At 42.4% G+C, this 20,021-nt stretch overlaps 1 protein-coding gene across 3 annotated transcripts in view; it reads left to right on the forward strand.

Moving 5' to 3' along the window:
* The window catches only part of LOC100765471 (protein kinase C-binding protein NELL1), an 864,465-nt gene that overhangs the window by 242,149 nt on the left and 602,295 nt on the right, over nt 1-20,021 (forward strand). For all 3 annotated transcript variants that reach the window (XM_027410508.2, XM_027410509.2, XM_035442493.1), the window contains 2 exons: nt 8,491-8,564; nt 13,999-14,098. In XM_027410508.2, the coding sequence (XP_027266309.1) occupies nt 8,491-8,564; nt 13,999-14,098 (174 nt within the window). The remainder of the gene's footprint in view (nt 1-8,490; nt 8,565-13,998; nt 14,099-20,021) is intronic.

The following is a 20,021-nucleotide window of genomic DNA, read 5'->3' on the forward strand; positions in this document are numbered from 1 at the left end:
AAGTGGTTAAGCACTTGGTGCTCTTGCAGAGGACCCAGATTTAATTTCCAGCACCCACGTGGCATCTTACAACCATTTGTAGCTCCAGTTCCAAGGGACCTGGCACCTTCTTCTGCTCTCTATAGACCTTGGTACTAATATGGTACACACACACACACACACACACACACACACACACACACACACACCATAAGAAACGACCTAGACTTTTGATGACTGAGAAATACTTAACAGCTCAATAGTTGGGACTGCATCACTGGTACACATATGTAATATACATGTGCATATATACACATCTATGCATATATATGGTGCACATATATACACACATATATATATATGTGTGTGTACCATATATATATATATATATATATATATATATACACATATATCCATATATATGTATGGATATGCACTCATTGTACACATGGAAAAGAGATCTTTAAAAATTGCTCTTCACCACCAATGCAGAGGAGAGTACTTAAAATAAAAGGTGAACTAAGAGTGAGAGACCCCCCCCACCCCCACATGTGCCTTCTGTGTGTTATACTGTGCTGGACATGGCTGCTCAATTCATTGACTTCTTATGGTAAGGTAACTTATATTTTACCAAGGCCACAAGGCTAGTGATATCCTAAACTAGCTTTGCTGACTACAAACCCTGTAGATTTTTCATCAAAGCACGTGATCTGCAGAGAATACTTCTGCATAGAAATGTGGCAGCTGAGCTGGGAGGTACACACCTGCAGCCCCAAAACTGGGGTCACAGAGGCAGAGGGGTTAGGCATTCAAAGCCAGCCCCATCTATGAAGTGAGTTTGAGACCTGCTTGGGCTACGTGAGACTTGCCTCAAAAATGACAGCAACAAAACATCCCCCAACCAAAAAAGCAGGCAGGCAAACAAATGGGATTGACATGTTCTACTTGTCTGACTTAACCATTATCGCTTAAATGTGTCTGCATATTTTTAAAGACTATGGGTCTTATTTTACTGGATTTCAGTGTCCCACTGTTTAACTGTTGTATAAGTATTTCTCAATCATCAGAAGTCTATGTTGTGACCTAGTGAGAGCATGGAGACTCTAGTTGGAAAGCTGGGGAACCAGCATTGGACTGAACCAAGCCCTCTGAATACGGCCACCAGCTAGGAGGCCAAAACAGCCCTCTAACAGTAAAGCCGGTGTTTATCCTTAGAGCACAAATGGACTTTGGGAGCCCATTCCCTATGGAGGGATACTATTGCAGCCCAGATACAGCAAGGAGGGCATAGGCCCTCCTCCCAATGATATGGCAGACTTTGACGGTCCCCTGTGGAGAGCCTCCTCCCTGGGGAGGAGGTGGAGGGTGGGTTGGGGGGGTTGGGGGGGAACATGGGAGGGTAGGAGGACAAGGGAATGGGAGATGTATATGTAAATATGAGTGCCTCTAAAATAAAAAATAATTAAAAAAGAAAAAAAGTCTAGGTTTATTCCCTCTTTTCTCCATTGTAAGAGACTCTATGATACTGTGCTTCATTCAGACACATATTTGTGATTATTTTGAATCTCCCGAGTATATCTTTGAGGCAATTTTGCATTTATTTATTTAGGGTGTATACGTTTGTATGTGCAGGTATCTGAGGAAGTCAGAGGATAACCTGTGGCTGTCAGTTCTCTCCTTCTGCCATGTGTGTCCAGGAAATGAGATTTTAGCTTTAGCAGTATGTGAATCAGTTGCTGGCCCTCGAAGTCTTGGTTACATATAATTAACTCTTCCTATTATATATAAGGCAGATAGCCATTTTCCAGTATTCTAGTTCATTTAAGAGTTATCACACTATGAGACAACCCCAGAAAGTTGCCACGTTCCCCAACATGGGGTAGTAGAACCTAAAGATAATGGCAGGGTTTTCTATTTATGTAGAGTTCAGAAACTCTATGTAGAGTTAGAAAACAAAACTATGTAGAGTTAGAAAAAAATCATTTTCTCAGTGACTCTGATGATACTTTGATGTGCTCAGAGAGTAAGTAAGTGGAAATACAAATAAGATAAATTAATATTTAATATACCTCTAAAGTTGAAAGGTTGAGAACATCTGGCCAGGAAGGCTTTTTATTTCTTACTAGTTTTAAAATAGAAATCTCTGTTAGGTAGTTTGGGGTTTGGGTGTTTGGAATAATTGTGAAAGAACATTTTCTCCATCAAAGAGGCTCCCACTGAGCCAGGGCCAAGTTGCAGTGTCTAAGATTGAAGTGGACAGTTTTAGTGCAGTTGGCACACATGCATGTTTAAGAAAAACTTCACAGCGAACAACTTCGTGGAGTGTTCAGGTGTGAGCAGCAGTCTTTTCGGTGCCCCTGCAAGAAAGAACATACTTATCAGAGGGGAATGCTCATGTGAAATCCTGGCATTAGATACAGCGCTGGTATTTTACATTTATAAATGAAGGGTTTTGTGTGTGTGTGTTGGTGGGCAGAGGGGACTGTGTGGATGGCTCTGTGGTTAGGAGCACTGTCTGTTCTTGGAGAGGACTTGGGTTTGGTTTCCAGCATCCTTATGGCAGCTCACAATTGCCTGTAACTTCAATTCCAGGGGATTGGTGCCCTCTTGCCTCTTTGGACACCATTGTGCATGTGGTGCACCCATGTTTGATGTTTGATGTGGGTGTCTTTCTCAGAGAGTGGGTGTTTGGAAGCTTAGTGAATTAATTTACTGAGGAAGGAAGAAAGCCTAAGGGGTTAGCTCTTCTGATCTGCCACTTTTAAAGTATAAAGCCAAGTGCTGCTTCTGACATTCAAAGTCACATGACCTTACACAGGTGAACACTTACAACTTTTTAAAAATGAAACTTTCAAGCAGGTCCCTGACACACTCAGAGAAGTGATTTAAGAAAGGGCACTGTCTTAACAGAGCTGGAGGTGGTGGCCAAGCATGGGACTTGGATATATTCCAGTAGAGATGAATGGGCAAGCAGGCAGAGACTGCCTGGGGAGAGGAAGGGAAGGAATGGCTGGGAGTGACAGCTGAAGGACCTGGCACATTAGCATTACTTTGTGCGAGAGAGCAGGTGCCAAGTTTTGAACAAGAGCCCACAGGAGACAAGCAATGTGAAGCACAGAGACGGGGAAGAGGGAAGGAACAGTTTGCTGTGTGTGACACCTTCTGTTTGGCATCTGTGAACTGGTGATGTTTTAGTGACACCCAGTCTGATGTGGGTGTCTTGCTCCAAGAGAGGACTGTTTGGAAGCTCCGTGAATTAATTTACTGAAGAAGGGAGAATCCTTGTGTGTTTAGCTCTTCTGATCTGCCACTTTTAAAGTGAAAAGCTGAGGGCTGCCTCTGGCATTCAAAGTCACCAAGTGCCCAGGGATGGCTGACACGAGTGAGTGAACCCATATTGGAATGTGGACAGAGGGACCTCATATGCATATCTGACAGGGACATCAAAAGCAGTACCTGTCACTTGTTTATTCAGTGTGCACCCACATGGCAAAAGTGTCCAGCACTTGGCACTCAAGAAATCAAGGTCAAATCTGAAGGGCTGGATGTCTGTGGGTGCAAAAACAACACCACTAAACTGTCTTTAAATCCCTGAATGCTTGTTTCAAACATCTCGAGGATGTGTGTTCTGGGGCAGGTTTCAATTTCATGGTTGGACACTGTAAAATATTCTACATTGCGTGTCCCTGGTGTGACTTGAAGGGCTCCAGGTATCCATTTACATTTCTGCTCACACTGAAAGCCATAGGAATGAATTCTCCAGTGCCCAGCCAAAGGCAGCAGGGCCTGACTCACCTTATGCTTCAATTTCCTCAGACATCAAAAATAAGTCTTTTGGCTACAGATCAAGAGGTTGGATAATGAGGACTGATGTTAGACATAAGGAGGGTAATGCCAGGGAAGGAAGGGGTACTATCAGAGGAGCAGGGAAGAACACGAGAGCAACTTTCCAGACCTGAAAGTTGTCTGAGGTTATTTCTTGGACAACTGTCACCCAGGTCGTGTGCACTTTCTGCACCTTGCCACATCTGTAAGTGATGAAGACATACAGACACATCATCCCCCACCCCCAAGCCTCCTATGATGTGAGGGCATAAAATTCACCAGATGATGGTGGATGCAGGATGTGTCCCTGAGTGTGGTGTAAAAAGCAAGGCATTTTAATCTCCAGGTAGGAGTTCTGGATGAGCCTGCCAGAGAAGAAAGGAGCCAGCAGGATGTTTCAAGACAGGGTAGCAAGCGTGTTAATACCATTGTGGAGTGGCAAGGGGCCAAAGAAAAAGAAAAGGAGAATTTCTGTATTTCCCAGCCCATGCCAAGAAACAGATGGCAGCATTGATGGGAGGGTGTTTAGCAGAACTGTCACTCTGGATTGAACCACCTTGCCAAGTTGGCAGCTGCTGTGTTTGGGACTATGGGAATTTATCACATAGGAATTCCAGGGCCTTGGAGATGGGCTCTTCCTGTGTAAGTCAATTGGGGGTTCCCAGAATGTCTTTAGGGGCAGTGAGTCATGGATATATCTAGAACACTGAGGCATAAAGGACGGTCAGGGATAGGTGTTTTTTGTTGTTGTTTTTTCTTTGTTTTTAATGATGGGAGAAGGAAGGAATCACCTAGGGAATTGTATTGTTTCTGTCTTTAGTTGTTGTTATTGTGGCTGTGTTTGTTCTGAAACCTTTGGATGTTTGAAACTATATGGAGTAGCAGAAATAACTCCTAGCAGGCAATCAGGACATTTGTCAATCAGGTTTTGCTACTCAGTAGAGCTCATTAGTTTTAAACAGTATTTATTATTTTTAGTCAACAATAAGCCCAGAGAGGCACTGAGCTTGAGGCAGGATTCACAATTATGCATACACAGCCCTGATTCTCATGGAGGTGGAAGGGGAAAGATGTAAAATTAAGTGTGTGGTTAAGATACAATGTAATATGCACTCTTAGGGTTTGGTCCAAAGAACAATAAAAACACAAAATAGGAAAGTTAATCAGGATCCAGGCTCAAGAACAATTTCTTGGGGCTGGGGAGGTGGCTTAGTCTGTGAACTCCCATGATTTGCAAGCATGAGCAACTGAGTTCGGATCCCCAGAACCCATGTAAAACATGTGGACATGGCGGCATGAACCTGTGAACCCAGCCAAGTTTGTTCATAGAGAAAAGCAGATTGCTGAAACTCACTGACTAGCCAGCCTATCTAAATTGATATTTATGGTCTATGAAAGACAGTTTCAAAAAACAAAGGTGGAAAGCCACAAAGACACTTAATATTACCCTTGGGCCTTCCCATGCACAAAAGTGAGCCCCACCCTGCACCCATTGCACCCATGCACCCTAATAAGTACTTATATCACAAACAAAACACAAACAAGATATACACACACAAGCTGCTTAAGAGAAGTCAAGATAACATTATATATATATATATATATATATATATATATATATGAGAGAGTGGAAATGGATGGCTACATGGGGGGAGGGTGGAGACAGCTTGAGGCATATATGATTGAGAGGGTGGAAATGTGGAAATGGATAAGTATATATGTTGGGAGAGAGGAAATGTATGGATACATATGTTGAAAGATGCAAATGGATGGGTAAATAACTTGAAAGGGTGAAAATTGATATATATGTTGGGAGGGTAGAAATGTATGTCTGTATATGTTAGAAGGGTGGGAACAGACAGGTCTATGTTAATAAGATGGACAGGGATGGGTGTACTGTTGGGATGGCATGCTGGCTGGTTTTATGTCAACTTGACACAAGCAAGAGGAGGGGAACTAGACTGAGAAAATGCCTTCATAAGACTGGGGTGTAGACATGACTGTAGGATCATTTTCTTGATTAGTAACAGGTATGGGAGGGCTCACCTCATTGTGAGTGGTGCCGTCCCTGGGCTGGTGGTCCTGAGTTCTATAAGAAAGCAGGCTGAGCAAGCCTTGATGAGCAAGCCAATAAGCAGCACCCTTCTGTAGTTTCTGCTTCAGCTCCTGCCTCCAAGTTCCTGCCTGGACTCCTTTGATGATGAGTGATATAGAAGTACACGCTAAATAAACCCTTTCCTCCCCAATTTGCTTTTGGTCATGGTGTTTCATCACAGCAATAGTAACCCTAACTAAGACAGAATGTGTCAGTGACTAATGGAGAGCTGAGTATTTCTATAGAAGACAAGAATATATGCAATGCTTGGTAGTGAGAGAGAAAGCATAGCAGTGCCATAGATGGCATGCGACTGTTTGAGTGGGTGAGGAAAAGCACAGGGAGTGGTGAGTTTTTGAAGTTTTGAGAGATAAGGATAAGCTGCCAGAATGGACTATCCACCTAACAAAAGATTTTGAACTTTTTCCCCCTGAAGGTGTCAGGGACTCCTAATGTTTTTAAGTAGGGTCTCCAATTCTCAAATTCGGATCTTAAGATGCGTTTGTGTTGTTTGCAGAAGGACTGGAAAAGGCTGGGGTTAGAACAAGGAGGTTTTGTTATTGCTGAAGAACAGGGATGCTGATGGTTAAAGACATTGTCAGGGTGGGGGATGGAGAAGAATAGCTTCCTCATCAGGAAGCATTGCTAAGATTTGGTTACTCACACTGGGGAAGAAGCAGGTGTAGGAGGAGTTGGTGTAGATGGTGGTGCCAGACACTGAGAAGAGAACTCTAAGGGGAAGCTGGGTGGTGTGGGTTGCCGTAGGTCAGTGCTGACAGGAAGCAGTCTACAGTGGAGGTTTCCACATGCTTTATTAGGAGAGGCATACAGGATCAGTGCAGGGCTAAGATGCATGCCAAGGGAAGCAGAGCAATGGTGACAATATACTTAAAGCCAAAACCTCAGTTCTTCCCACTGGGATCCCCAGTCGGAATGGGCTTACAATTGTTCTGAATCAGGCAAGCAAGGCATGTCTTTGTGTCATTTTATCAGTGCTCTATTGGTTACGGGCTGGTCTAGTAAGGAGCTTGGTTCTGGACAAAGTGGCTCTCCACAGCCCAGCATGGATCCTAGATCAATGGTTTGCTGAGGCCTGTTGGGTGACACTGTTCCAACAGCTGTAGAAATATGTTAGTTGTCACCGAGGGCTCTGGGCACCATGTCCCAGCATCCATCCCACAGAGACATTGTGTTAAGTACACCAGTGTTTGATTCTGGCCTCTCCCTTTCTGTGTCTAGGAGGACAGAGTTGGACAGATATGGATGTTCCATGAGAATGAGAAGACTGTGGGTCCAGGGAACTACCAAATTTAATCAGCCCAGCTTTAATACATACAGAAATGGAAGGCCTGAGAGGTGAAGCGGTTTTATGAACTAAGGCCAAGTGTGTATTTATTTCTGTTTCTCTAGAGAGCTGGGGCTAGAAGGGCTCTTATCAGGCCAGCAAAGAGTTCATTCAGACCTTTGCTTTCTGTTCCTCTTGAAGTGGCTAGAAAATCTAGTAGAATCAGAGAGGGTCATAGCAAATTGACATATTCTTCACATACTTAAAGTGAGTCAGCAAGTTAAGTGAAGGACTGGGTCTCACCAGAATCTAAACTGAGGTCTGTTTCTCTTTGAAATTTTCTGCAGGGCTGACCACTGCTCTCTGCCCTGCCTGTTAGCCCACAAAGCTCACCTTTCTCAAGGACTCCCCTCCCATGTGCTGATGTAGCAATTGGTTGGGTTGGCTTGTATCTCGTAGTTGCCTGAATATGGTTAAGTAGATGTAGGCTTAGGACACTCACCTCTCATGATCATAAAAAAGCTCATATGGAATCCTCCCTGTGGTAAAGTTTTGATGAACAGAACATACGCCTTTTGCCCAGAGGCTCATCTTATAGCAGGGCTGTCTGCATCCAAACTACTGCTAACTGGGCTTGGGAGACGGCTCAGCACATGAAGTGCTTGCAATTGGAGTATGAGGACATGAGTTCAGATTCCAGGACTCACTAGAAAAGCTGGGCATGGCCATGTAATACCATGGGAAGGCAGTGTCGGGCAGGTCCCTAGAGGTCGCTGGCCAGCCCATTTAGACGAATCAGTGACTGACCCAGCCTCAAAACATAAGATGGAGAGGGATAGAGGAGGCCACCATATGCATATACTTTATGTGAACTCGCATGCTCAGACACAGACACAGACACAGACACAGACACACACACACAGACACACACACACACACACACACACACACACACACACACACACACACACACACACACTAAAGAGAGTGAAAATCCAAACACAAAACTTATTGCTAATTGCATGGTCATGTCAACTAACATCTTTTATTTTAATACCTTATCATATCAATTTACCCTTTGGTTTCTTTTGCCACCAGTTATGTGGCTTTGCTGTGAAGGCAAGGTAAGCTCAAAAAAGCTGAAGTCTAGCTGATGGCTTTGGGGGCCATTCATATTCCTCTCCCCATGATTTACATTAGACAAAGAAGTTTATATCACTTAGACTCAGGGAATCTGTGTACGAGTGGGATCATTTTATAGTATAGCATGACTAGTTGTTAACTGTTTGTTTCTGTTTTCTTGCAGCAAAATGTATCTATGGAGGAAAAGTTCTTGCCGAGGGCCAGCGGATTTTAAACAAGAGCTGCCGGGAATGTCGAGTAAGTTTTCTGTGGTCTCTGTTACTTCCACAGAGCAGACAAAAGACAGACATGTGGTGTTCCTTGGTGGGGATGTTGGCCTAAGTGGGTCCCTGAGGAGCAGAACTGGTGGGCTGGAGTCAAGGATAGAGAGGATCTAGCCACTGTTTCTGTGTGACTTGTTTGCATTCAGGTAGAGGGAAAGTGAGTTTGGAGCAAGAACTTTGTGGTCTGGCTGTGTAATTTTTTTTTTTTTTTTTAGTTTTTCCCTGGTCACTCCTCAGGCTTAGATTTCTTTGTAATAATTCTTGGTTTTTAATTTTAGAGAGGTAATGGTTCATTCCTTCTCTTGTTATGGTAAAATACTCTGACAGAAGCATTCTAAGGGAGAAGGGTTTTTCTTCACTCATCTATTTTAAAAAATATCTCATTTTTTATTCTTTGAATTTCACACATGTGTACCATGAGTTTTAGCCATTTTCACTTCCTGTAAGCCTGTCTCACCCCCCTTATGATTGCTCTTCTTCCAATTCCCCCTCCTACTTTAATTTTTTTCAGGTTTGTGTAGGAGCCACTGAGTTTAATTATGATTGCTTGCATGAGCATGGGTGAGGAGTTATTTATGGGGTGAGAGTTGGCTACACAACTGAAGAAAATGACATTCCTTTCCCAGCAACTGTTAGGTGTCAGTGGTCCTTCTGAGATAGGTGGAGCCTCATGGCTCCCTTCTACATCCCTGAGGAAATATTCATGAGTCTAGTCTTGTGCAGGTCTTATTCCGGTAGCCACAGCTGCTCTGAGTAGTTGAGGACTACAATGGCCATGTCTTCTTGTGGGACACCTCCCCATCCTCCAGCTGTTATATTTTTTCTGCTCGATCTTTAATGTTCCCTCTCAGCTTATCACGGTGGGGAAGTCTTGACAGTTGAGGCTGGAGACAGAGAGTGGTGAATGCTGGTTTGGGTCACTTTCTCCTAATTGAGTCATTCAGAGAATGGTGCCACCATAGTTAGGTTGGGTCTTCCCACAGTTGATCTAATCTAGATAATCCTCTCCAGGCATTCCTGAGGGCTTGATCTTGTCAAGTTGATAATCAGTGTTAACTAGTGCAGACGAATAACTACCTTTCAGTGTAACTGAGATTACATAGACAAGCTAGGGCACACTGATTTTTCAACAAAAGAAGCTTCCATAAAAGGCCATAGAAAAATTTGGAAGCACTTTTAATGAGTGTTGTCAGTAGGGAAAGAAGATGATGGGTTTTGATGGGATGGGTCTGCCCTATGCAGCCTTTCTCAGTGTTTAAACCCCCACAGTGTATAGCTTCTGTTGTATGCAATATATTAATTTCTCCACAAGAAACCTAAAATGATACTCCATAAGAACTGTCTTGAGAGTATAGAGGAGATGCTGGCTCAGATAATGACTGTTCTTCAGTTCAGATGAGGCTCTCCCACTGATGAAAGACTACCTAGATCTCCACCCATTTCTTTTTTATGGGATTGGATAAGAGGCAACTGTAGCCCCAAATTCTTTCACAAGGTGTTTCCAGAAGTTAATGCATTATCTTGGAAAAGGATTTTTCCCTTTATCTATGTATCTCTCTGTGTGTTTGTGCATATTAGAACAGGTCACTCAGAGGACAGAGTTGTATGCCCTCCTGGAGCTGGAGTTAGAAAAAGTTGTGAGCCAACTGATGTGGATTCTGGCAACCAAACTAGCATCACCAGCTCATAACCACTGAGCTATCTCTTTAGTCGAACATATTAGTTTTTTTAGACTGTTTGTTTCTTACTTTGTTTTTGTAAAACATTGAAGATTGTAATATAAAGATTTCTTCCTTTTCTTTCCTTGATTTGGCTCCTCCCATTTCCCCCTCGTTGCTCTCTTTTAAATCCATATTCTCTCCTTTATTAATTGTTATTGCCTGTATATATGTATATACATATATATTCCTAAATATATCCTGCTCAGTCTATATAATGTTACTTGTATGTTTGTTTTCAGGGCTAACTGTTTAGTATTGGATAAACGATTGAAATACTCTTTCCTGGGAGAGACTATTTCTGCTGCTCTTGGCACTCCTTAGTTGTGTTAGTCTTCATGCAGAGTTGAGGCCTTATGGGATTTCCCCATCCACGTTGGGATGTCTATGAATGTTTTCCTTGTCAGTCTCCTGTTTAGGCAGTCATGTTGGTGAGACCTCATGGATGTAGCTTCTGACATTGCTAGGAGACATGATCTCACAGCAAGCTTGCATCATATTAAGTTGAATAACTTGCAACAGTCTTGTTTCCGTTTTTCCAATATTCAGGGTTTTTTTTTTTCTGGCATTTTTCAACTTACCAATGTTTGCATGTTGTTAGAACTCAGGTCAGAGCCTGGAGTTTTGTATAGAGCTTGGAATGTTTATATTTGACCACTGACATAGGCTAGTTACTCTAAAGTAGAAAAAGTGGAATAATTGTTTTTTTATATGAACACAGAGCTTGGTGTAGCGGTCACAACATGTCACAATCAGGATGATTCAAAAGTAGGAATGACAGATTAACGCTTTACTGCTGATGTTTTTCAAAATAGAGTTGCAAAACACTACTTCCCGGGGTTAAATGGATTTAGGCGTACTTATACAGCAATAATGACAGTTCACATTATTTTAAAAATATGCAAATAGGTTTGTCTCAATTTAGACTTTGGAATTGGGTCTTACTTATCAACTACATTAAATGTTGATTAGAATCCTCAACTTTGGGCTCAGCAGGTAGATTACCTGCCAAGCTTGATAACCTGAGTTCAGTTCCCACAATATACATGGCAGGAGAAAACTGACTCTGTACCTTGTTCTCTTACCTCCACATGTATGCTGTGGCACATGCATGCCCCCAACTAAATAAATATAATGAAACATTTTTTAAAGAATTGTTGACTGATGTGATCAGTAGTTAGAGCAAGCTCCTTTTATAGAATGAAAACATCATGATTACTTTAAAGAAGTCTTCTGTGGTGTTTAAAGTATTTTTAACATATATGGAGAGATATATAGATATACATACACACATATTTGTTAAATATGCTGCAAAATTTTGGATTTAAAGGAAACAATACAAGGAAGTAATCACCCAGAATCTGATGACACAGAGATGAGTTCTTTAGCAGTTAGCATTTTGATAACAGCTTTCATGGTATAGTGAAACTCATGAATTGTCTTAATTTGAGTAATCCTAGAAGCTGACTATGCACTAAGGCTTTCGGCAGAGTGACCTGTCCAGGGAGTGCTCCCAGCAGGACTGGTTAGACTGTTGGATGCCTCAGATGGTAGATGGGAAGAACCTGAGCAAGGGAGAATTCAGATGAAAGGTCACATATAGGCTTAACCTACTGGACACTGGAACATAAATTATAATTCAGAGACTGTGCATTTTATAAGTAGAGATGTCACATACTGTTAAGCCATGGACTTTGGGCCTTTGGCATGAGGTTATAAAACTTGAAGGTGGCTTCCAGCTTTCTGAATGGATGCAATGCTCCTTCTGGCAGAGGTGAGCCAATGTTAGGATGGTAGAAAAGCATTCAGAACTTGGATATGGGAGCATAGTTTGGTTAAAAACTATTTAGAAGTTCTTACCTATGTTGGAAGCAATGCCATAGAACCAGAATATTACGGTGAGATGATAGGCTTGGAGTTGATAATGAGTTATTCATTTCCATTTACAGACAGTGCAGGTCCCCAGAGTAAGATGTTCAGCCTTAGTTGCCTTGTAATAATTGGTTTGACTCAGATGTGAACTGCTATTTTAGACCTATTGCTTGCTGTTGAGGATAGATGCTGACCACTGTCATCTGATCTGAGGAATGAGAATAGACTCTGGTGGTAGAAGAGGACTGAACATAACAGGATCTGTTGTTGAATCTTATGGCCAGTCCCTTGTGGAACCAGGAGGAGAAAAGTAAGAGTTTGGAAAGAGTGCCAGAGAAAAAACATATGAGAGAGAATGCTAGGAACAAGGCTGGCTGGGTAGGAAACTTCCAGAAAGATGAGGAAGTCATGCTGAGGATAACTTACCCTGAGAGGAGTAGCTGATGTCTGTGGCTCACTTTGTAATACCAACAGGATAGCACTCAAGCAAGAGTCTTGTGTTTCCTATTTATATTTGGCATCGATGTTGTATCTGTATACATCTGAATGGGTGTCCATTCTGTCAAATCAGAGAACTGGGAAGGGGTGAGGTGGCCAGAGGAGGAATGGCTAGTCTCTTGGAAACATAAAACATGGCATCTGTCTCTCCTGGCTGTGCAGCTCTGTCCTGCCCCCTGACCCACCTGTGTTTGGGACTGCCTTTGGCCTAAAGTAAGGCTCCTCTTGCCATCTTAAATATCCTGCAAAGAAGGAGAGAAAAAACTAAATGCTTTAAATAAAGTAAGAGTGTCTTCAACCTTTTCAAAGAAATTAATTAGTTGGCTTCTTTTAAAACTTTTAAAACTTCAGCATAAAACTAAACTCAGACACTATTCACACCAACATAAAGGACCTTAGGCAGTGAGGCCATGAGTGTACAGTGGCTGAATATTTAACAGGAAATCTGTTTTTCATCTGCCTGATGTTCTTTCATGGCCATGTACCTTGTCTATAGTCTTGGCCTGTAAAATCTTTCTTTCTTTTTTTTTTCTTTTTCTAGTATTTTTTTATTAGTTCAAATTAGGAACAAGCTTGCTTCACATGTCAATCCCTTCTCCTTCTCCCTCCTCTCCCCCACAACCCTTTAGGGTTGTTAAATCTTTCTTACTCAGTTACTCAAGTTCCCTCCAACGTGGCCATTTCATAATTTCTCCCTGTTCGGCCAGAGCTAATTACACTCTGTAGCATGTTACAGAGAGTAATTTTATTATATTTATCGGAGCACATTTAAAAAGGAATTTCTGTACTGTATTAACGCTCCTAGTTTAGGAATTATGTATCTCATTCCACCTGAATTGTAAGTTCACTAAGAACTAGGAAGATACCCTGTTGGTGTCTGGTGACAAGGCTATGGCCCATGGAAAGTGGGAACTGCTTCACAGAAGCCTGTTGTACACAACATGGGTGGCACAAAGTGAACTATTGCAATTTACAGCATAGAACTCAGGACCTGACACAGGGGGCCACAACACTTAGCTATCAGCCGTTGGAAATCATCAGCCCATCTCATGGGCGTCCCTTTGAATTAAAAAAGAGACTAAAACATAAATGAAAATTGTTGAAACCCAGGCTTTTTTGATATAGAAAGTTAGCCTTCTTTCTCTCCCTGGACTCATCAGTTTGACTTTCAGGATTGTCCCTCTCTCTTGGTGGAATTCCCAGGAAGTAAGGCTCTTAGTATCTGTCTGGTTACCTTTACAGTCTACTCACAGGGAGCAGTAGAAGCTGCTGTGATTGGCTGTACACGTGAACTAATTCTTTCTGGTATTTGGCTTCTAGGGCGGAGTCTTGGTAAAGATCACAGAAGCTTGCCCTCCTCTGAACTGCTCCGCAGAGGATCACATTCTCCCCGAGAACCAGTGCTGTAAGGTCTGTCGAGGTGAGTGAGCTTGGTGGAGGCTTCTGGGCGGGGCTGGTGCCTGGTGCAGAGGTTTGATGGACAGTGGTGAGATGACAGCTTGCCTTCCTCAGTCCTTCCTGATTTCAGAGACTTGCAGAGCCTATCTACCTTTCTCTAAGATCGTCTCCTCAATTGTAAAATGAGGATAATAATAGTATCCACCTCACGAGACTGCTGTGAAGATTAAATGGGATAATGCGTGAGCAGGAGCAGAAGGCCCAGCATGTGACAGACATCCAATAAGCAGTAGTTTCTATATTAAAGCAAATGATAGTGCCTGAACCATAACCATCATTATCACATTTTCTTACTGAGGGGGGCTGAGCAGTGTTCCCCCTGCCTCATTCGTGGGCCAGTTCTCACTCAGAATGACTCAAATCTTCAAATAAGAGTGCTTGATAATTAATTCTTAGGCAGGAATTGTTTCCTTTTCTCTTTTGGGACCCTCTTTCTTTACCAAATTTATTCTATGTCTTCAATTGTTAGCTCACAGTCTAATTCTTTCCTGATGTTCTCAAACAGGGAGAATTAGGTGGGTTAGGTGAACCTAGAATTTATTCGAAATCCTAACTCGCCAATCAAGTTAAAATCAATTGTAACAACTATTTCATAACTACGTCTATCCCAGGCACCTTCCATTCTCTGATACCCACTGGCCTAGAGCCTCCCTAACTGAAGTTTTGTGCTGTCTGAGTTAAGGAGGGCCCAGAGTCTAGCAGTTTAGCTCAGGTCACTTCATATTTAATCCTTTTCCTCCCTCCTCTTCCTCCTTTTTTTCTAGAAAGCATTAGCAACATTTTTCTTCCTTACTATAAAGAGTTACAGAGGGAATATTTTAGCTTTTGCAGACCAGTTTTCTATTACTTCTCCTAACTCTGCTCCTGCGGGACAAAAGGAAGCTGGCGTGTAGGTGTATGAATGGGCACAGTGGCTTCTGAAAACTATTTACAGGAATGCCTGGTAGCAGGTCCTGATTAGATGACTCCACGCCCAGCACCTTCTGATATACATGGAAAACGTGCATTATCATGATGTGTTTTCATCACAAGTTGTGATTACTCTCAGTGGTTGGTCTCATCACTCTCAAAGCATGGCTGCAGAGTCAGGGACAGATAACAGTGCCCCAGCTTATCTGCCTCTGCTCCTCATGACTTTTTTCCTGGGGAGATGAGAACAAACACTTGTCTATTCCAGATAGGGCACTGGAGACAGACTGAAGAAATAATTCCACCCAAGTCTTGGTGAACCAATGAGTTTATCGGAGTGGGTTACAGAAGCATTGGTGGGGACCACTCATAGGATTGTGGGTGACAGGGTCATTTTTCCTGAGCCGCCTAATACTGTTGAGTGAACTTTGTCAACTTTGGAGTCTTATGAGCCTCCCTTCTGGAGGGCGTGTCTCCTTTCTGAGGGAAGAGCTGTAGAACCTCTGTGAGCTTATTTGCAGCTGGGAGATCTTAGAAATACCTAAATATTGAGTTGGGTTGGATTTTCAGAGAGATGTGTTTATTGGGAACCAATAAAGGTGTAAGGTAGGTCTTATAATTTAATGCAAAATCCATCACTGGCTATTTGTTGATGTGCCAAGTGGGCCTCTGTTTATGCAGATCCTTTCTGATTAATGGCTTCATTAGAGCAGAACATTGATTAGAGCACAGAAACTCGAGAAGAATTTCATTGTTCTGACCCAGTTTACAATAGGTGTCTCTGCCTCTGCTTGTGCTAGCCTGGCCCTCACACCCTTTATCAGCAAGGCTGCCAGGAGCTGTCCCATAGGCACACCTGGCTCCCTCTGGAATCACTATGGTAGCTTTCACCAAACCTGGTCCAGTTGTAGAGGAACAAGGGGCAGGCGCAGACTTCATATTGCCCACCTTAGTCAGGGCCAAGCTATGGAGCTGAGGGCTTTTCTTTTTGCCTCCATGCACACCCTCTGCTTTGTTAAATATCTGCAGGAAAGGGGAGACAGTTTTCTTTGGAAATGCTTGTATAGGTGAGAGTTTCTTTTGTGTTCTGAATTCTGCATCTTCCACAGGAACTACAGTTTCTGTTCAGAAAAGATGCAGGAAGGGGGTTTCTTGGGAAGAATGGCAAATTAAACCCTCTGTGTCTTTACTTTGCATGCATTTTTTAGATTTATTTATTTTGTTTTATGTGTACAAGTATTTGGCTGGCATGTATGCCTGTGTACTATGTGCATGCCTGGAACTATAGCTACAGATGTTCGTGAGCTGCTGCTGCTGCTGCTGCTGGTGGTGGTGTGTGTGTGAGCACAGGTCCTCTGCAAGAGTAGCCAGTGCTCTTAACTATTAAACCATCTCTCCAGCCCATCATCTTGGTATTTTGTTTATCCTCAGGTCATAATTTAATGTGCCAGTTCCCTTATTTATAGATAATGGCTCATGGTGAATTCTTACTTATTAGAGCAGGATCATATGCCAACTTCTATGTTAAAGAAGACTCAGATATGTGACACTTGATTGCTAATTAATTCATGGGGCAGAAATTGTTTCATTTTCTCTTTCTGGAATCTCCTTCTTTACCAGACTTACTCTCCTATTTTCCAATGTCAGCTTCAGCATTGCTTCTTCTATGAACTTTGATTCACTCAGGAAGAATTAGTTGGATTATAAGAACCTAGTATTTATTCCAAATCTTTAAAAGCTAATCCAGTTAAAACCATAGCTCTTCAGCAGGAAGGGTCCATTAAGTGAAATCTGGTCAATGTCTGGCCTGGGTGAAGGCCTGATGTCAGTCACCTGGCCCGGGAGCCATCCTGAGGAAGGCATCTCACTTTAAGGCATGCTGAAGAGGTAGGTAGGCTAATCAGTCCATTCATGAGATATTGTCCTTTGCACTCCCAGAATTCCTGCCCTGTGACAGAGCCTTTGTCTTCTCAAGTATGCCACTTTCCTGAACTACCCAGGGAACCATAACTTGTTTTGTTTTCCCCCTCTTGTCCCTGCTTTAAGCATACTTTCCCTACTACTTGAACTTCTTTGTCACACCGCTCACCACGTGGCTCCTGGCTGCCATGAAGCTGACCTTCATGCAGGCCACATGGAAATGGCATCAACATTTCCTTCTGTCCTCTTTTCTCCTCTTCCGGGCAGCTGTGAAGATTTACAGCTTCCCTGATCTTGGGATTTTTCTTTTAAACTCTAATAAATGTCTTCATGCTATAAAAAAGTAATAACTACTATTTAGAATGTGTACCTATTTCCAACCACTCCCATTGTCAAATGCCCACTTAGCTAGATCCTTTCTGACTGAAATTTGATTTTGAATCAAGGAAGGCAACCCAGTGGTGTAATGCTTTAGCTCAGGTTACCTCTTATTTAACTGTTTTAATCTGCCCGACATCACAGAGGTTAGCCATATTCTTTAATGAAGTCCTAGAAATAAGACAAAAATTACTTTTGATCAAGGGCCTTTTCACCTCCCCTTCTCCATGGCAAGAGGCAAGAGTCACAGAATTGGAGCTCACTTACCTATTTGATTCATCCTGGTTGCACATCATGCAACCATAAAGTGGAAGGCCATCATCAGGATAGGACCTGTGGCTTCTCCATAAAGTTCTACAACTTAAATGATATTTCCGGATGAATTCATTATTTGTGGTCCTGAACCATACTCCCTGTGAGTATAACTCCATGTCTCTGAGTTCCAGTTTATTCCTTAAGGGCTCATTAGAGGTAGCAAAATAATCTCACATAGTTCTGAGAAAACAAACTTCCTTGTCCACTCTTTTTCATCTTTCCTCCTATGTTCCTATTTTCTGTGTGGGGTCCTAGAGGAAGAGGGGCCTGAACTATTACCATTCTGACAAGATATGGATTTCAGGGGCTCCTCCTCAAAACATAAAGTAAGCTGAGGCAAAAATTGTTCAATATCTATGTAAAGTAATTAAAATAAGAAATTTATTTTATGTGCATATGAGCACTTGTCTGTGCATTGTTTTTATACATGGCCTCAAAGGCCATAAGAAGATAGCAGATCTCCTGGAACTGGAGTTTAAGACAGTTGTTGGCCATCATGGGTGTTGGGAATTGAACCTGTGTCCTCTGCAAGAGCAGACAGTGCTCTCAAACACTGAGCCATCTCTACAGCCCCCATTTTAAAGCAGCTTTTATTCTGTACATGCGAAGGTTCCCTTGTTTGGTTTGTGGACTGAGATCTCCTGCTGGCACCCAGAGATGTGAGGTCTGATGAGATGAAATGAGGTATCTCTGGGGTTGGTTCTGTGGGTGATTAGCTACTTGCCTTCTGCCACTTGGAGTGACTGATCCCAGAAACCCAAATGGGTGTGGTCTCTATAGGCTTGCATAATGGAGCTTCCAGGGATGTTACCATCTCTGTCTCCGAGGGTGTCAGCTCTGTATGTCGAGGATGTTGTCCCCAGAGCTGTCACTCCTTGGAAGTTTGAAGTAAATCTGTTCTCATGCCTGCTTTGGGAATTAGACATGTTTAAAGATTTATTCTAGTTAAGAATATGTTAGGCAACTTATCCAGGCACTGGAGAGAACTTTCCTCTATCTCCAGGTCAGTGTTGTTTTTTGTTTGTTTAACTTTGAAGCCTTACACATTTATTTCTTTGATTATTTTCTTTTTGTTGTTGTTGTTTTCTTTCTTTCTTTCTTTCTTTCTTTTTTTTTTTTTTTTTTTTTTTTTTTTTTTTTTTTTTTTTGTTTTTCGAGACAGGGTTTCTCTGTGTAGCTTTGGAGCCTATTCTGGCACTCGCTCTGGAGACCAGGCTGGCTTCGAACTCACAGAGATCTGCCTGCCTCTGCCTCCTGAGTGCTGGGATTAAAGGCGTGTACCACCAACGCCCGTCTTTTTGTTTTCCTTTTAAAATTTTCAATTAGAAACAAGCATGCTTCACATGTCAATCCCAGCTCTCCCCCTCCTCTCCTCCCTTGCCCTCCACTCCTCCCACCCCATCCCTCCCCTGCTCCTCAGGGAGGGTGAGGCCCTCCATAGGGGATCTCCAAAGTCTGTCATCTGGGGCAGGGTCTAGGCCCTTCCCGATATGTCCAGGCTGAGAGATTATCCCTCCATGTGGAATGGGCTCCCAAAGTCCATTTGTACGCTAGGGATAAATACTGATCTACTACCAGAGGCCCCATAGATTGCCGAGGGTTTCTCACTCTAGGTCAGTGTTTATGCAATGTCCATAAAGGTATCCAATTTAACAAATAGCATTGCTTTACATGATCCTGTGTTATGACATCTTCAATGTAAGGGACAGGGTAGACTTTTTGATTATGGAGGTCTGTTCTGTGGTTTTTACATTCAAGACTTTAAATGATACCATTTTCAACATTGAATAATATACTCTGTATATTCCATGGATACGATAGTGTTTAAAAGAAACATTTTTTTTTCTGAGTTGTAACTTAATGTCTTCAACCTATAACTTATTAGTTTGGCCATGATGTCATTTTTTAAAAATTAGTGATATACATTTTCTTGTGTATCTATCACCACTCCGATGACTATCCTATATGAAAGATACAGAACTTTGTTTTCCATTGAGTTTGTGGTTGTAGAATTTGAATCTGAGACTTTGTAGTTAAGAGTAACAATGTATTGCGATCTGTAGTGTTCAGTACATCAGCTTACTTGAAATTTAGAGCAGGGGCTTGGGTACCTTGCTTCTTTAAAATCTTGGGTTATGTCAAATGCTGTGAACAGTTTCCTCTGTCTTTAAGGAAGATAAAGAATCCAGTTGATCAGGCAGCTCAATCTACAGGACTGTCGGTGCAGCCATGATGTATTTAGGAAAAGTACCACAGACCAGTTTAGGAAGACACATGCCTGATATCCAATGTGGCACGCATGGCTTGGGACTCTTTGCTATTGCTGGGTCTGCTGGTCTCAGTGACCTGTGTAGCACCCAGAG

The sequence above is a fragment of the Cricetulus griseus genome, chromosome 3, assembly GCF_003668045.3.
Source record: "Cricetulus griseus strain 17A/GY chromosome 3, alternate assembly CriGri-PICRH-1.0, whole genome shotgun sequence".
Lineage (NCBI taxonomy): Eukaryota > Metazoa > Chordata > Mammalia > Rodentia > Cricetidae > Cricetulus > Cricetulus griseus.